Source organism: Lissotriton vulgaris, chromosome 3_1 (assembly GCF_964263255.1).
Source record: "Lissotriton vulgaris chromosome 3_1, aLisVul1.2, whole genome shotgun sequence".
Classification (NCBI taxonomy): Eukaryota; Metazoa; Chordata; class Amphibia; order Caudata; family Salamandridae; genus Lissotriton; species Lissotriton vulgaris.
In genome coordinates, this window is record NC_141689.1 from 913341000 (window position 1) to 913360700 (window position 19701).

Below are 19701 nucleotides of genomic sequence, written 5' to 3' on the forward strand. Positions count from 1 at the left end.
TCTTCAGCTTCTTGCAGAATTCAAGAAGTTGAGTAGAGCACACTCAAACCTGGAATATCAAGAGAACACCTGGCAAACGTACATTGAACTGGATGGAAGAAAAACAATTCAACAAGTGAAAAAATATAACAGAGTTAAGTTCAGTTTGGTTTGTTCTGATATGGACCCTTGATGAGGCAAGAAGTCGAGAAAGAAGATGAATGTAGGGACAAAAGAAAGTGAGGACAAATCTCAGTTGAGGTAGCTACCAAGTATGAGAAGGACCATTAGGTTTGGTAAGTCATTCAGCATATTGTGTAAGGCATAAGTAAAGAATTGGGTGAACCGATGGTATTGGAAGTAAAAGAAAAATCGAAAGACAAGATGAAATGTGAAACCAAAGATGGCTCATTGGGAAGAATGTCAACAGTGATTTCTGTCAAATGACGATCATTACACCTAGACAGCTTCATGACCTTATTACATAAAGGCAGGTTTATGGCCGAAAAGTGTGCATGGTTGGTAATGATACATTAAGGAGTCTATTAGGATGTAGGGCGGATCACCACCGCCTGCATGGCGGTGGCGATCCGCCCTTCATCCTACCCAGCCCGCCACCCATTTCCCCCGGCATATTAGTATGGCGGGGGGGAGCCTGGTCGACAGAAAGACCATCCGCTGGTGTTCCGCCGGTCGACCAGTCAACCGGGCGGAAAAGGGGCTATATATGGTGGTGGTGTCTGCTAGACACCGCCAACCATATTAGCATGGGAGCGGGAAGCAGCGTTTCCATGGCGGCAATACCGCCACGGAAAGGCATGCAGATTTTGCTTTTGGGGGCCTGTTGTGGACCCCCAGGGTATTGGGGGTGTCGGGGGTGCACATGGGTGGTACCTATGGTACCCCCCTGCATTGTCATGGACATGGTGGCAGGCACCTCGCGGTGCCTGTGACTTTGTGCATCACTATGCACACAGTGCATTCCCAGCATTGTGGCGGGCGGTGCTGTGAGCACCGCCCACTACAATGCTGGTAATGGAGGATGCCCCTGCCATCTGGCGGCGGCATCCTAATCGCCGGTGGGGGACTGCCGCACCACTGGTGGCCAGTCCCAGCACCGCTAGGGTGGCGGGCAGACCGTCCTAATAGGCCCCTAAGTATTAAGAAATGATTTCTCTTCTACGCCCTTTTTTTGTTCTATATAAGCAAACCCAGTTTCATAGACATAGCCTAATATACAGAACATCTGTTTAAGATGTAATATTATTAGCATTAGTTATTTTGGTCAGGGCCAAGAAGCCCTTGCTGGCGTGCATGTGTGCTTTACAAAATTGCATGTTATGTTATGTTATGTTATGTTATGTTACCATATTTGAAGTTATTACATTAAAAAGAAGCATTGAGAAGCAGAGAGAGTGCAGTCTTGATTTTGATCCAGCCCTCTTTAGACAGCTTTAAATTGACTCCCCTATGAGACTTTTTGTCATCAATACACCAGAAAGCAGCATAGAAATTAAAATATAGCAGACTTCAGATCAGCCCTCATCAATCATTGACTTTGATGTGCTTTTCTTGGTCTGCTATTGCTTGAATGGACTGTCTGTCACGGTCATGACGTTTTAAGAATGTTACATTGTCTCATTTGCGTCCCTTTTAGATTTGTACTGACTGGATCATTTAGTCTTTTTGTTAAACCACGGATGCTTGAAACTGAGACCTAGTCTTCCTTCTTTGATGAATTACCTTTGCTGGCAAAATGACAATTACATTGTTGATTAATGCCTTCAATACTTGCTGTTTGGATGCCAGAGGCTTTCATAAAATAATGGTTCAGTGCTAGTCACTTATCACCATTTGAGAGCTGGTTTGTTTTACTTTGTTGTCATGTTAACATGTTGTAGGATATACCTTGTTTTTATTCAGAATTTAAATATGCGGGGACAGGCTTTTTTACAAACGCAAAATATATGCTGGCCCTATTGGCCAAATGATATACTATGCAAAAGTTTGCTGTGTGCTCCTTTCAAGTTCTCCACTTTCAAAGCAAAGCTCATCTCCCCTCTCAATTTCATAACACTCCTTTCTTTTTTTCTCCTACAGAACAGGAGTTTTATGTTTATATGTCTACAAAATTAAGCAATTTACAGCATCAAAAACAATGAACCAATCATCGCAGCATAAAATGTACTTTAATAATAAGAGCACACGGTTCTGCTTCTCATTAAGAATGGTTTGATTTGCAAGCAAGAAATCTAGAAAATGCTTTAATAGTGCAAACCTTTATATGACAAACAAAAATGCAAACCTAATCTACCTATCTACTTACCGTACCTAATTTACTATATACGCTTGCGATACCTACTAGGCCTACCTACAATACCTATCAACCATACTTTACCTAACCTAACATACCTCCCAAAACTATCATATCATATCCACCATACCTATTGACCATAGCCAACATATCATACCTAATCTACCATACTTACCAAACCTACCAGCCAGTTCTACTTACCTACCAGTCCTACCATACTTATCTCCATACCATATAACATTTCTATTAAATATACCTACCTCCACACCTACAATATCTTAAGTACATAGGGCCAGATGCATCAAGCATCCATTTTGCGATTCCTTATTAGCGAAAATTAAGGAATCGCTAATAAGGAATAGCAAAATGGAATGCATCAAGCAATCATAAAAAAAATAGCGATTCCTTAATTGCGACTCGCAAATTGCGAGTCGCAATTAATGAATACCTCCCCATTCATTCCTATGGGCCTAGAGGCCCATAGGAATGAATGGGAAGACAATCTCAATTTGCGAATCGCAATTAGCGATTCGCAAATTGAGATTGCGAGTTCAAGGGTGCAGGGGTGTCCAAAGGACACCCTGTTACACCCCTGAATGTGATCTGTGCACATATGTTGCGCACACACATGCCCTTAGGGCATGTGTGTGCGCAACATGAAACTTTGAAAAATGCACAAAAGTGCATTTTTCAAGGTTTTTGCAAATTACCATGAAGTTGTACTTCATGGTAATTTGCGTGCCCTATTAGCGAATTCGCTATTTTTGATACTTTCATGCATTGCATTTAAGGAATCTCAATTAGAGATTCCTTAAATACAAACAATCGCATTTTAGCGAATTCTCTATTTGCGATATTTGCATTTGTGATGATGCATCCCAATGCAAAAATTGCACTCGCAAAGGGCCAGATTCTGAGAATCTGGCCCTTTTGCGAGCGCATTTCGCTTGATGCATCTGGCCCATAGGGTGCCTAGAATACCACACCTACCTATATGCAATACCTAATACATTATATTTGGCCTACCATACCTACAAGAGCATACCTACCTACTATTTCAAAAACAGCTATCATACGTTATCATACCAATGTAACCTACTATACGTAACCTACCATGCCTATCATAGGTCCAGCGCTACAGTGTGTACATCTTACACCTGCACTGAGGTGGTAGTTTTGTAAAAAAAAAAGGGCCACATTATGTCTAGGAGACCTCAAATAACGGCTTGATGAAGTGCAGACTGCTACAGATAACTCTTGTTTCTAACTCATGGGATGTCCATTAATGGCCTAAAGTACTGCAGACCACAGTGGGAAAGGGCAGATTGCAGTTCCAGAGGAACAATAGTGAGACTTGTTTGCTTTGCCAATGCTGGATTTTGTTATTGACTGCACGCACACAAACGATATTCCTCAATTGCATTTCTATGGTGGACCCAAGAAACGCATCTTCATACACAACAAGAGGTTGGGAGCCGCAGTGAGACCACAGGTACACAAAGATATTCAACAATTTCACTTCAAACTAAGGTGACAGCGGAGGTTGCTCAGCAATGCCTTCCGTCTGTCTTCTGTAAAACAACATATCGCTCATAATACACATATCAATTAATGACAGAGATGTTTGGGACATGTAATCAAAGTGGCAAAATCTGCATGTGGCATTAATTACGGGCAAACAGAATATGCTGCTGTATCGCAAGTGTAAAATCTATGCATACTTCGATACCGCTGCCAGGTCGCACACAAGAGCTTTGACTGTTTACCTACGTACAGGAATATTTTTTTTTTTCTCAGTGTTCGTCTGTGTGACCTACAGACATATTGCCTCAATATAAGTCACAAATGATTGTCACGCGGCTAACTTTGTTAACTTTATTTAAATTGTTGCAGTCCATGGCAGTGTGCCGCATGCAGTCTTAAAGGCAAGTTGGCATAGGGCATGGCATTACTTTGGTCGATATCCTTAGTTTGTTCCTTATGCAACATGAACCCTCATGCACATTTTAATTGTAATGCCTCAGTGCAGTGCCACTCGACATACATGACCTCAAACAGGTCTATCTCCACCACTGCAGGCTCCACGTGAAGACCGCCTGCTCAAAGGACCACATGCACCAATGTGCTTCCCGCGCTTTCACAGTGTTCATAACATCACAAAAGTGTCAAGGAGTGGAACATACGTGTGCACGGTCTCCCAGGAGTGCCTTCTATAAAGCTATTAGGAACGCCTACTTAATTTAACGATGCTTAGATTTTGGTAGCAGACACAAAGGGACAAACGTAGCTTTTTGTTGCCTATCTATATAGCGCCAACTCGACGGAAAGGTGTGGGAGCGCTTTTCATGAGCACCAGTTACGTTACACAAGGACACATTCATATTTGGTAGGCACAAGGAGATTGAGTGATTTGCCCAGGATCACAGAATGTTGAGCCGACGCTGAGAGTCGAATCGGGTCCCAAACTCGAAAGTCGGCAGCTCGGCCTTTAGGCCAAATCCCTTACTCTGGTACACAGAGGCTTCAGTTACTCTATTTTCAAATATACTTAATGTACGAAAGGCAATTTTCGTACAGATTATTGGTTGTTCAAGAAATATTCAAACTGCATGTATATACTCTCACTTAGAAGAGTCCCCTTGCCTGTGTACAATTCATCATATCCTTATGTTGGACAGAAAGGGGTCAAGTTGTATTGGTAAAGGGAAAAACTGCAATTGAAAACGTTGCAGAGGGAGTGACTGAAGCCAAATAAATAATTTGACTCATTGAAGACAAAAATAAATAAATGTGTTGCCCATTTACTGGGAAATATTTTTAACAAGTTGGAAACATTAAAGAAACCCTCAAACGACAGCATAAGTTCACACACGTGACACTACACAAAAATATCTACTGATCTACTAACAAAAATACACCACCGAAAGCTTCTACGACTACGAAGGCAGGTTTCCTAGGGAGGACATGGCGTGTGCATGAACAGTGTGCAGATAACTGTCAAGCAGTAGTTCATACAGAGAGTGATGTCGAAAGTGTGGGAATGGATGGGAAAGGAGATGTTAATGATCTGAAAAGCTCATGCAAAATGGCGGCTGTCTCTACCAACAAGGAACATTTCAGTACATTACCTTGCCGCTTAGCGGCCTGCCTCTTACCTTTTTGACGTCCCTGACCAAATGATACAATGTATTTGAAGGTCCATGCCTCTGAAAGAAAAAAACATAGAAACCATCAAAAGACGCCACTGTCACAAAATACATTTAGGAGAATGAGACAATATGCCACATAATTTCAATGTGCTATCTGCAGTGCCTGGCATGACTTTATCACATCAGCACCGAAAGTTTTGATCAGTACCTGCAGAGAAGGCATGCATCATTAAGCCGCGCTGTTATCATGAACATAAATCAGTTGTTTAGCTACTTTTATGCATATTACCATTTCCCATGTTTACAAAGTGCACAGGTTGATCGTGTCCAAGCTTGGTAATACAGTGCACAAAAATGCAGATTTACAAAAATGAACGAAATACTAAACCCGCGTTGTATCTGCCACTTAATTTACTAATTTGACTAGTAAAAAGCGGACTGTTACTGGCTAAATCCGGGATTACAAGTTTTGAAGGAAAGCCACAACTGCCTGTTTTTACATATTTATATATTTCACCTGCTAAAAGTAGGTCAAAGGTTCATTTGAGAAAAAAAATACAGTAATAAGGAAAACCTGGAGGAATTGGCGCAGAAGCACCCTTTGACAATGTTAGCCTCCATTTTAAGAGAAAAACACGTAATGGGCTAATATTTCCGCAAATATATATGAAGACAACAAGGGGACCCAATCAAGTCAACCAAGGACCTTGGGAGCAGTTACTTTTAGACAACAGTGATCCTTTGGAAGGAAGAAAGTAGAGAACAATAAAATATATACTGAATCGTAGCTATATTTGTTTTGAAATAACCAGCCGGACATAGGTCTGATATTTACTTATAAATCAATTGAGAAGGTGTTATACAAAAATACACAAGGTGGAGCACAAGCCTGTGCCCTACTAATCACATAGATACATACAAACAGGGGGAGAAAAACAGGTGGCTTTTAGGCAAAAGCTTAGGGTTAGTTGCACTTAGGATTATGATAATGTCAAAGTCAAACAAGAGTGAACCGCAACACCTTTACACATTTAGTACACATAATTTAGCTTGTATAAAGTGTTTCAAGAGTGTCGGCGGGGTTTCGATCTGCCTTGAGCGATACGCGGATCATCATCAGGACATAATTACTATGCTTAAAAAGGTAGCCTCAATTGCCTACGGAAGGAAGGGAGGAAAAATACAATAAATCCTGTGTTTGAAAACAACACTTTTAGAAAGTGGCTGTTTTCTTGTCTGACCTTTCTGTGTGCCTTGGCCTGTTTGTGAATTGACTGTCTGGTTTGTGAGTGACAGGGCCTGGGGTGGCTCCCAGAGGCTGAATGAGTCAGCCTTAGGCTGAATAGTTTCATCTGCATCTTGAGTGGTGGGAGGGGATAGCACCTGGGCCTGAATAGGGCTGTGCCTGCCTTCTACAATGCTGGCTCCACCTCCTACTGGGGGGCTGCAGACCCTGCCCTCTATCTCAAAGGAAAGAAGGAGTCAAGTAAACAAAGTGCTCCAGGACTGACCAGAACTGGTTTGGATTAGGCCAAGGCCTCTCTGCTCTCAGAGAACAAAGAGAATATTTGTATAAAAGGGATACCCAGACCTCAGAAAACGAGATCATCCTGGAATCAAGAAGGAACCTTTTCCAAGGAGAAAGCTGGAAGACTGAAGAAGAAGGACTAACCTGCTGTAAGGCTGACCTGCAGTTGCTTTGCTACCAAGGAGAGAGGAAGGTCTTTGTTGTTGCTGTGTCCCCTTGCTTGAAGAGATCTCCAAGGACCTGAGAAGAGTTGGCCTCCTATTAAGAAGTCCCAGGAACAAAAGGACTTCACCCCCAGCTTCCCCCTGAACTCTGCCGTGTGCGTTCTGACCTGCCAAGAGTGCTTGATCCATTTGTGGGGCCTCTGGAGGTTGTTTCCTGCTGTTTTGGGAGCTGGACAAGAAGAAAAGAAGATCTACAATTTGCACGCATGTTAGAAACGGGACCCCTGGCTGGCCAGGGCTCGCGCCAAAGTCAGTCAGAGACCACCATTCCCAAGTCAGGGCAAGGGAGTTGCACACCAAGATAACCCCTGCTCACCCTCTAGGTAACGTGACGCGAGCAGCAAGGCTAATCTCGGAGGCGATGTGTAAAGCGTTTGCGCGCGCACCCAGCAACAACACCCAAAGCCCACCACAAAGGAAACTCCACCCAAGGTTATATAAAAAATAGCCTTTGTATTATAGTAAAACACATTAGATAAAAACACACACTTTACAATGTGCCAACAGGCACAGGCAGAATTTACAGGGGATTATGTACAGGACAGGGCCACCTGGACCACTGTCAGGGGTATGCACTTTTAGAACTAGCACTTGTTGTAATTAGCACTTTGTAGGAGTAATAATACTTGTTGGTATAACACTAGCACATAGAACATATAATGACTGTAGCACCAAAATAGTACATGTAGCACACAACCAGTGATTACTGGTAAAGGGTAAGTACCTCCTACGCAACCCTAACCACCTTAGGATAATCACGCAGGGAACTAGGACCTTACTTAGCAGGACCTATAGAAGGAAACACAATCACTTAAGCATCAAACACATAGCAACGGGAAAGAAGCAAAACACATGAAGCATAAAAACATTCAGAGGTGTAGGTAATAACAATTGCGCAGAAATCACATTGGCAAGTAAATCACAAATTGCGTAAGGTGCACATAGGCACAACACTAGAACTGTCCTTCAGGCCAACTGGCCTCACAAGGGCTGAAATGCCCTTAGTCCAAAATGTCAGGGCAGGCTGCGCAGATAGCCAAGAACACAAACCCAAATGTGGCAATTGCCCACTAAGTGCTGGGCAGCTGAAAACACTGATGGGGCCCACGTTGGAGCCTCGTGGGCTCAAGAACAACAATGGGGCCAAGCACAGCGTGGGAGCCTCGGGGCTCTGACCAACTGACTGTGGGCTGGGGGCCTCGTGGCCCTAAACAAATACAATGTCACCCAAGAGCCTCTCAGGGCTCATAAACAATGTGGGCTGTGAGCCTCTCTGGGCTCTAAAACAACAATGGGGCCCTGGAGCCTCGGGGCTCCGAATTACAAATGCCCCCGGGGAGCCTTCGCGGCTCTAAATCAACAAATGGCCAGGAGGGGCCTCCGTGGCTCTAAATCAACAAATGGCACCTGGAGCCTCTCTGGGCTCCTCAATCAAGTTTCCGGGTCTGAGCCTTGCAGGATCTGCAGAACAAATGCCCCCTGCAACGTCGGAGCCCCGCTCGGGGGGGGGGGGGGGGGGGGGGATTGCGGGTCGAACACAAGATATGCCCCCTGAGCCTCTTGCTCTGGGCTCGTGATCACCCGTGGACTCCTCTGCCGCCCTGAACGGGGGAGCGACCCCGGGGACGCCCGCACTCACCAGCTGTCTGGGGAGGCGGCAGCTCCTCTTGGCATCAGCTCCTCTCCGCTGGGCTTCTCTGGGGGGTGGCGGCGGGGCTCTCTCCTCGGGAGAGCTTTGCAGGAGGACGGCTTCTCTTTCTCTGCAGTGCAGGAGAGCGGGGTGGCCTCTCCTCCGCTTCCTGGTTCTTCTGCCTCCCCTCAGCCAATCCCAGACCGGTGCTGGCGCTGGGCCCAGTCCCAGCGCGGCGCTGCTCGTGTCGCTGCGGGCTGGTTTCTCGGGGGCTGAGGAGTCTCGGGCTTGCGGCGGTGATCTCTCAGCCGGCAATAAAAACGGGTCAAATGCCGGGTGGGTACCGGCGTAGAGCAAGTGAAGCGCTCTCAAGCGCTAGGGTGGAGAATCACAGCGCTCCCAAGCGCTATCAGCAAAATAAAGCGCTCCCAGCGCTATGGGCAAAATATAGCTCCAGCAAAGTTCTGGAGGCAGGCAGGGGGGCAAGGCTGGGCCCAGAGCCAGCTCACTGGGCCTACAGGCAGGGAGGCAGTCCAAGTGGCGGTCTTCCTGGCGCCCAGCAGCAACAGCCCCCCCTCAGCAAAAGGGATCCTGGAAGAGAACAACATTCATGGGGACACAGCCCCTTTTTATACAGGAACATCCTTTGTCTTTGCTCAGGGTGAGGGGAAAAACCAGTCGCAGCTGGTTTGTGAGCACTCTTGATGTGCTCAGCCCCTCACTCTATTCACTGGCAGGGCTAGGGTCATTAGACGCACCACAGGGGGCGGAGCCAGCATTGTGTGGGGAAAGCCCAGCCCTATTTAGGACCCAGGTGCACCCCTCCCTCACATCACTCATGCTAATCTCTCCACTCACCACCGGACAGACCCATCTAGACTCCTGGAGCCAGGCTCACCAGCCAGCTCCACCCAATCACACGCCAGCACCCTTACTGCACACAAACACCAATGTCGAGAAGTGGCACTTCCCCACTAGACGCATACACGCTGCATACATCATTGCGCAGCATTCAATCACACGAGTTCGCACATACCAAACTCGAGCCTGCACTCCTCACACATCAGGAACTAACTTGGACACACACATTCCCCATGCATTCCTATGGGAGGGCAGGCCAGCCTCACTACATGCACGCACTTTACTCTGCGACACAGGGAAAAAGTGCGCAGAGACCAAAAATCACTAACACAGATCACATACTAAAAGCAAAAAGATTAGGGGTGTACCTGCCACAAGGGCCAAGTCCAACACATGCATTGCTCATTTGCGTATCGCATCGTCGACAGTGCGAGAAAATTCCCATTGCCGCGAAGATCATCACAGCGCCTGTTATCGCTGTGAGAAACCGTTGCACCACTTGCTTGCGGCCTGCATCCCGTCGCTCCGAACATCGTTGCAGAGTCAACGCATCGTGGGGCCACGACAGGAGAAGATCAACGCTGCGCCACGCATTGCCACCGCACCGAAGATTGACGTCGCCCCGAAGATCGTCGCATCGTGCCTGTCCACACAAGGTATGGCATCGCCCCCCATACAAACTGGATTCACTGCGACACGCCCGCTGCGTGCAGCGTGGCTGTCGCATCGCCTCCCCAGGATCTCAGGAGTGACGCATCGCTTGTTTTTCGAAGCTGCAGCTGCCGCTAGGAACTTTTTGTCGCATCCACAGGTAGTCTAGGCTAAAAGTGACGCAACTGTGGATTGTTTTGACGCAAACCCTAGAACTCTCTTAAAATCATATTCTTGAACTGTCTATGTTGGATATTTGTTGTTTTGGTCTTGTGTAGTTTAAATAAAGATACTTTATTTCTCTAAACTGGTGTGGAGTCCATTTGTGATGTTTTCACTGTGTTACTTTTAGTGTTGGTACAAATACTTTACACATTGCCTTTAAGAAGCCTGTCTGCTCGTACCAAGCTACCAAGGGGGTGAGCAGGGTTATCCAAAGAGTGTATTCCCCTTACCCTGACTAGAAGCAAGGGTCCTTATTTCGACATTGGTACCTACCACTGCCAACTAGAGACCCCAGATCTAACACTAGCTCTGTCAGCAGGAGCCCAGGATAGACACTGACCAATTTATGCAAAATACCTCTATTATTGCTCAATTCTATCGGTGGTAAAGAATGAGAGTATTGTGTGTGACCTATAGACAATCTTAGTGCCAGGGGATTGTGATCACTCATACTATTCTGCAGAATTCCGAAATTAGCAATCTTTTAACTCCACTGATTTCTGATAGCAATGAAATCAGTCATATAGCGAGGGCTCTTCCATGTAAAAGTGGATTGCGTCAGAACTGTTGTGGCAGTTAAGTCTAGTGTAAGTACTAAGCCATGCCTGCTCACAATCTTGTTGAAGACATCACCACAAGGGTTATGCACAAAATACAAGTAATCTACATTATCATGCCCCAGTGTACGACACAAAGTGTTCCACGAAACTGTACAAAGTCTACTATTGAAATCACACCCCCAGATTACAGCAAAGCACAAGTTACTTACCTTCGGTAACGATATATCTGTAAGAAACAGTAGTTAGTATTAGATTCCTTACCTTAGAATACCCCAGGCGTCAGACCGGATACGGAAAATTTTGCATAGCAGTACCCCTCCGCGTCAGTAGGCATCGTCTGTGGCTCCGCGTCCGTCGTCTGGGTTCTTTCCCCCGGGATGACGTCGTCGGAGTACTAATAAGGCACCCTCGCGCGCTGACGTCAGTTCTTATACACTGCTTTTCCGCGCCAGAAACACAGAGCCATGATAAAAACCAACATTGGTGCCATGAAACTAGGGCCCTGAAAGGGGATGACCTTAACCCTAGATATCGGTTTGCCGAAAGGGGAGGATGGGTGGGGCGGTAAGGAATCTAATACTAACTACTGTTTCTTAAAGATATATTGTTACCGAAGGTAACATCTGAAAGAAACAGGTTAGTATTAGATTCCTTACCTTAGAATGGATACCCCAGCAATCCCAACCCCGGTGGTGGGTCTGCGAACCAATGATCACATCAGAAAGTCCTGGAGAACGGAAAGGCCGAAAAAACCATCTCTCCGGACTTGGCTGTCCTGGCAGTAGTGTCTTGCGAACGTGTGCAGCGAGGCCCACGTAGCTGCCTGACAGATGTCCTGCAAGGGGACTGCCCAACCCAGGGCAGTAGTAGCCGCCGTGGCCCGAGTGGAATGGGCATGTAGGCCCACAGGAGGCTCCTTTTTAGCCAGAGAATAAAAAGCCTTGATGCACAAGACGACCCATCGGGAAATGGTCCGTTTGTGCACCACCCGTCCATTCTTAGCGCCCACGTAACCAACAAATAGTTGGTCATCCACCCGGAACTGGCGTGTGCGATCCAGATAGTATGAGAGAGCACGTTTTGTGTCCAGATGGTGGAGCCTCTCTTCCTCTTTCGAGGGAAGCGGAGGCGGAAAGAAGGTGGGCAAGGTGATGGACTGCCTGATGTGGAAGGCTGTGACCACCTTGGGCATGAAAGAGGGTCCTGTCCACAGAACAACTTTGTCCGGATGGACAGAAAGGAAAGGAGGCTGAGAAGAAAGAGCCTGGAGCTCACTCACTCTCCTGGCAGAGGTGATGGCAACCAGGAATGCAGTCTTAAGAGTAAGGAGACGAAGAGGACAGTTATGAAGTGGCTCAAAGGGAGCGCACATCAGATAGGTCAGAACAAGGTTCAAGTCCCACTGAGGTATCACGAAAGGAACAGGAGGAAACATATGAGTGATGCCCTTCAAGAACCTATTTACAACTGAGGACTTGAACAAAGAGGGCTGATCAGGGAGCCTAAAGAAGGCGGAAATGGCAGCGAGGTAGCCTTTTCGAGTGCCCAGAGCAGAGCCCTGCTGGGCAAGAGAAAGAAGAAAGAGGAGAACCTCAGAAAGGAGGGCAGAAAGCGGATCCACAGCCTTTGCTGTGCACCATGCCACAAATTTGTTCCACCTGCAGGCGTATACCGATTTTGTGGAGGGACGCCTGATGCCAGAATCACATCACAGACTTCAGGAGGCAAGTCAAATGGTCCTCACTGTCACCGCTCAATCTCCATGCATGGAGGTGGAGGCTGGACAGGTTCGGGTGGAGGACCGTCCCCTGCTGCTGCGACAGAAGGTCCTCCTGAAGAGGCAGACGAATCGGGGGATCGACTGACATGCTGAGTAGCTCAGGATACCAGCATCTTCTTGCCCTGTCCGGAGCCACAAGGATGACTTGGGACCGGTCGCGCCTGATCTTCATCAGCACTCTGGGCAGAAGTGGTATCGTCGGAAAGGCGTAAAGCAGACCGCAACTCCACTCACGACAAAAAGGGTCTCTGAGCGAGTACCGCCTTGGAAATTCCAACGCGCAGAACCGATAACATTGCGTGTTCTCTTCTGTGGCGAATAGATTTAACCAAGGCTCTCCCCACTGCTGAAAGAGACCTTGTGCCACGTCCGAGTTCAGACGCCATTCGTGATCCATCATGCACCGACCACTGAGTTTGTCTGCCCTGGCATTCAGGGAACCTGCCAGGTGTTGAACCACCAGGGTCACGCCCTGATGTTCCAGCCACTGCCAGAGGCGTAGAGCCTACTGGCATAGGGTCCACGACCCCACCCCACCCTGTTTGTTGGAGTACCACATGGCGGTGGTGTTGTCCGTGAACACCTGCACTACACTCCCCCGGGCAGAGGGGAGGAATGCCTTCAGTGCAAGCCGGATCGCCCGCAGCTCCAGAAGGTTGATGTGGAGCCGGGACTCCGCCGGAGACCAGAGGCCTCTGATCTCCGCCTCTCCCATGTGGCCCCCCCAGCCCTGGAGGGATGTGTCCGTCACAACTACGTGCTCTGGTTGGGGTAGGGAGAGGGATCTGCCGCTGACCCAATCGCGGTCCGTGAGCCACCACTGCAACTGTCTTGCAGTGCCCTCCAAATTCAACACATGGTCGGGCAAGTTGCCCTGATGCTGGGCCCACTTAAACTTCAGGTCCCACTGCAGAGCCCGCATCCGCCACCTGGCATGATGCACCAGAAGGATGCAGGAGGCCATCAGCCCCAGAAGCCGCAGCGTCAACCTGACCGAGACTCGGGATAATGGCTGAAAGATCGGAATCAGAGCCTGAATAACCCGAACCCACTGTTTGGGAGGATAAACCCGAAACTGCGCTGAGTCTAGAACCGCTCCGATGAAGAGGAACTTCTGAGAGGGACATAGGTGCGACTTCGGCACATTGATGGAGAACCCTAGCAGGTACAGGAGGTCGGCCGTAGTCTGGAGGTGGCTGACGACTGTCTGGGGCGAGCTCGCCTTCAACAACCAGTCGTCGAGGTAGGGAAGACTGAAACCCCTAACCTGCGCAGGTGAGCTGCGACCACTGCCATCACTTTTGTGAACACCTGTGGGGCGCTGGTAAGGCCGAAGGGGAGCACAGTAAACTGAAAGTGCTTGTGGCCTACCGTGAACCGCAGGTAGCTCCGGTGGGCCGGCAGGACGGGGATGTGAAAATATGCGTCCTGCAAGTCCAACTCTACCATCCAGTCTTCTGGGTCCAGGGCAGCTAAGACCTGAGCCAAAGTCAGCATCTTGAACTTCTCCTTCCGGAGGAAGCCGTTGACGTTCCGTAGGTCCAAGATAGGGCGTAGGCCCCCTTTGCCCTTCTTGGGAACCAGAAAGTAGTGGGAGTAACAAAAACACCCTACTTCTGGCCCAAGAATGTGCTTGATGGCCCCCTTGGCCAAGAGGGGCGAAACTTCCTCTTGCAGAAATTGCAAGTGATCCACCAACACGCGGAGGTACTGTGGTGGAATGGCTGGAGGGGTTGCCTCGAAGGGGAGGGAGTAGCCCCTTCGGACGATTTGCAGCACCCACCTGTCCGGTGTGATGGTGCGCCAGTGGAGGAGGTGATGGTGAACCTTGCCCCCCACTGGCGTCAAATGGGCCTGAAAGCTGACACTAGGAAGGCTTTGAGGCGGATGCTGCGGGAGTAGATGTAGACTGGCCGCGCCGTTGTCCCCTGTCACCGCCTCAACGGTAACCACGTCCACCACCGCGTTGAATTTTAGACTGCGGCCCGTGGCTGGCAGGACGTGTGGGGGCGCCCCTCCCATGGCCACGAAAGGAGTGCTGGGCAGAAGGTTGCTGGCACGGGGCCGACAGGCCCAAGGACTTGGCCGTAGCCCTGGAGTCCTTAAAGCGTTCCAGCGCACTATTTGCCTTGCCACCGAAGAGGTGGCTGCCATCGAACGGCATGTCCATAAGGGTGTTCTGGACATCGGGCGAAAAGTTGGCGGACCTCAGCCAGGCGTGGCGGTGAACCGCCACAGACATGGAAATCGCTCTTCCTAGCGAGTCTGTGGTATCCAGTCCACATCTTATTGAATACCGCGCTTCGTCTCTTCCCTCTGTGAGGGCTTGATCGAGTTTCGGGTGGGCTCCCTCCGGGCACTCAGGCAGCACGGCCGCAACCGTATCCCACTGAGAGTGGCACGCGGTGTTGACTGACCGCAACCCCAAACTAAGGGAGGAGAACATCTTCTTGCCGAATTGTTCATACCTCTTGGATTCCCGATCTGGTGGTGCAGTCGGGAATGCGGATTGGGAAGAAGAGGCCTGGATAACCAGGCTCTCTGGGGTGGGGTGGGTAGGCAAGAAACGAGGGTCGCCCGGGGCAGGGCTGTGGCGCCTAGCGACGTTAATATCTACAGGGGGACCTGTAGTGGGCCTGGACCAAGTGCCCAACAGGACGTCCGTGAGAGCCCCATTAAACAGCAGTAGAGGCTCTGGGGAGCTTAACTGCGGTTTAAGGACCTCCGTGAGGATGTTAGACCTCACCGTTGCGACGGGGAGCTCAAGAGCAAAGGCCTTGGCTGCCCTCATCAGCACCACACTATAGGCAGCCCCCTCCTCCGTAGCCACGGTAGGAGGGGAGACAAAACCAGTGTCTGGGGAGATATCCAGGTCACTCGCTTCCCCTAGTTCCTGTGTCCAGTCCTGAAATGACTGGCACTCACGTGCCAGGGGGTCCTCAGACCCCCACAGTCTCCCTCGTCATCCATGTCCTGAAATTCAGGGATAAAGGATGGACCCAGATCTTCGAAGAATTCCTCTGCGGCCGGCTCCGAATGAGGCGTCGAGCGACGCCGCTCCAACGCCAGATCAGACCGTGGGGTGGACCAGGGACAGCGTCGTGCGGGTACGACACCGGGGATGACACCCTAGGGGCCGACGCCGGCGGGGTCTTAAGGTCAACCAGCGGCGACCCAGATCCGGAACTAATTGAGAGAACTGATTGAAGTAGGCATAAGGCCACCATAGTTAATACCAAAGGATCCTTTAAAAACACATAAAATACATTTGTGTACAGAATAGGGTGGGACACCTTTTATCAATATAAAAGTGTCCCAAACAATCTTATGGGGTGTCCTATTTTATTTTCTGGCAGGAGATTTGACTGTGCTGCAAGGCACAGTTGCAACTGCAGTACTTCCGGCTAACACCTACATATGGGAATTCTCATCAACTTGTGATATAATTATCATCAATTCACACAATGAAGATTCACAAAATAAAATATCATTGAGGATCCACAAGGCTGAAAATAGCTCAACTTGGTAAATCACGCTAAATTACATGCACCTCCTCTTGCTAAAGACAGGGCTGAATTTCTCGCTCGATACATAGCTGCATAGATATATGGGGCTTAATTACGATGTCGGCGGAAAGCCACCGACCAGCGGGCGAGGATTTCCGTCCGTCATGGAAAGTTTACAGTCTGACAGCAGTATTAGGATGATGGCGGTCAGAGTTCAAGCTGTGGGGGGGGGGGGAATACAGCATAATCCCTTAATGACTGCGGCTCCGCTGTCCGGATTATGAAAACGCTTTTCCGACATAGAATACTCTAAGAAAGCGACCTATAGTGCCCCCTATACATTCCTGCACTGTGTGGCATGCACCGCCGTACAAGGTGTTTGCGACCACCATGAGGGAGGTTGCATCATAATACCGAGGTCGGAACCGCGGACCTAAGGTCAGGCGTTTCCAGGCGAATACGATTTAGTCTGCCCAACATCGTTATAAGGGCCATAGTTGTCAGGCCGTACCTTCAGTTGATTAGGTCAAGACTGGGGCATAAACACTTGCAGACTGCCAGGTTTAAAGGTTGAACAGTTACCACTTTGTTCTTCGATCTTTACTTTAGAGCAGACTGTCATTAAAGTTTTGTGTCTCATTATGCCATTATGGCAGTATGCTGAAAGAAAAGAAGGAAATATTTCCCTAAATCGTTATAAATTAACAAGATGTCAATTACCAAATGGAAACTAGTAAATCCTTTATGTTTTCTTTATTATTCTTGGGCAGAACATGTTTGTTTGCACTATCAATCTTTTCAAGTGCGAAAGACCAGAATTTTTCACACACAAATTATTTGCTAATTACTAACGTTGGCGACTGATGACAAAATGGAAAATGTATTTTAATCATTGGTTAGTTCTTTCCAGGTCATAAACTCATTTGCAAATGTTTGTACTTTAAAGTCTTTAAATAGGACACTGAAGAGGAAGACACTTCAGGTCATCAAGACTTTTTAGGCTGTCAGTGGATTTCCTTTTGTAGGTATTTTGCACATTTCTTATTCAACCACATTAAACAAGTTGCTAAAGGTTTAGTATCACACGAGGTAACTATATGTTCCATTTTTACATAGTGTGGAAACAGAGAAGCCATTTAAGCATCAAAAAGTAGGCGTACTTTTCAAAAGATCTAAGTACAAGTGGTGCACCACAGCAACTCCTGAAGGGTTTCAGTTGGAGTAAGCAACACTGTGGAGAAGTGTGGCTCAATGATTAGAGCGGCAGACCCTGATGCAGAAGTCTAGCCCAGGACCAGGGTTCAATTCCCCGCCACGGCGGGTCTTGGGCTCAAAATTCCACGGACCTGATAATTCTTACCTCGGTGCCTATTCCTATCATGGAGTCCCACTCTGCAACTCTGGGCAATAGCTTGCTTAATCTCCACAACGGTGCCCATAACGATAAGGATGCCTGGCCTCCACCTTGGGGGTGCCCGGGAGTGGACGCCTCACAGGGAAAGCCAGGATGGGTTCCACAGCGGTCTTCGTACAAGCGCCTTGAGACCCTTGCGGGTGAGTAGTGTGCTATACAAGTATCAATTTACATATACATTACTATAATTTGCTGTAGCTTAATTTCGCAAAATTACAGGAAAAGTATGCACGATAATGCAGAATTATGTGAGGAGAGATAACAAGTATTTTTTGCTATGAACCCAAGGATGCATTTTGCGCTAAGAAAATAGCACTAAATGCAACAGAACGGGAACAGCAGCAGCTGCTTGCACTCACTAAGTTTGTTGTTCCTGTGCTCCCGATGTGAAACTTTTGTGGCAAAATACTCATAATCATGTAATTTTCTGTAACTTTGCATGAAAATATTAACTTGAAATTACACTGATTACTCTGTCGTAATTAGAATTTCACCCAGGTCTAATGTTTAGCACTCTCGTTACAAGCAGCAGGGTTTGTACAAGCACAAAACTGCGTCACAAAAGCCATGTCAGCATTAGAAAACATTGTGCCTTTAAAAGTGGTGGTACCACAATGCTATGCCATTAAAAGTAATCTAGGTTGTGTTACATTAACATTGTCCTATTCTGTTGTTTATGTCTAGATTATGACTACTCCTGAAAGGAGCCACAGTGCTAGAAATCAGTTTTGTCTTGAACATTTGTCAAATCTATGCATTCTAACCATCACTTCTCTGTGGAATCTTCCACCGATTGTTGGCCATTTTAGGTGTGGACAATGCAAGGCCTGTAGCATCTCTATACAAACTAAAGAATTTGAACATAATCAACGGAAAGTCCAGTTAAAATCTCACACCAGCTGCAATACTTCCAACATAATCTATGCGATGATATGTCCATGTAACCTGATTTACATTGGGCAGACTCAACAGAAGGCCAAAATGAGAATCCTCCAGCATATGAGTCGGATTCATTGCGAGGTGCATGGCGCACCACTTGTTGATCATTTCAAATTGGCCGCACATCCCCCTGATAGCTTCCAGTGGGTTGTGTTAGAGAAGGCAATCCTGGGACCCCGTGGGGGTAATATCACCAATATTCTCAATACACGAGAGTTAAAGTGGATGCTTTTCTTTGATTCTATCCAGAATGGCCTTAACGAAAATGACAGCTCCTTCTCTCAATTAGCGACTCTGCCTTAATGTAACTACTCTCAACCCCAGTGATATCCTGACTTCTCTTAACTGATCACCAGGCAGTATGTTGGTCGAGTCTGCTTTATTTTGTGTCAAGATGGCCTTTACCATCATATGATAGGTATGCCATAAGATGACTATAACAAGAATCTTTAATCTATGTGTATATGTGTTTCCCAGCAGATATGCTTTAAGACGTCTCATGACCCTCGCCATATATGTGGTCATCTATAATTACAATGAATTTGGTGGTTAATCCATATTATGATAATAAGTCATTTTTGATCAATCACAATTTGGTCCATTTGTTGTGGTTTTTACCATCTTGTGATAGGTACATCACATTGTTCATTTATTATAAAGTATCATATAATCGATGCAATGATCTATGTTTTTCATGAATTTGCATAACTAGCTAATATGTCTGTGTCTACCTCTACCCTAATACTACAATAGTCAACTATCCGGTACTATTAATATGATCCTTTCATTTTTATGATCATTATGCACTTTGACTTTAAAACTAAACTTTTTTCGAATTGGCTGTGTCCCTGATCAACTATCCTACGGCTGCCAGTAATGCCTTTAGTCTGTTTACTATATCTACACGGACCTCTAGCAGTCACGTGGTTCGGTTGTCTTGG

General features: G+C 47.4%; 1 protein-coding gene across 1 annotated transcript in view; it reads right to left on the reverse strand.

The window, feature by feature from the left end:
* The window catches only part of TRPM3 (transient receptor potential cation channel subfamily M member 3), a 979327-nt gene that overhangs the window by 380627 nt on the left and 578999 nt on the right, over positions 1-19701 (reverse strand). Inside the window, exon 12 of the mRNA XM_086963586.1 lies at positions 5449-5499. Within this exon, the coding sequence (XP_086819712.1) occupies positions 5449-5499 (51 nt within the window). The remainder of the gene's footprint in view (positions 1-5448; positions 5500-19701) is intronic.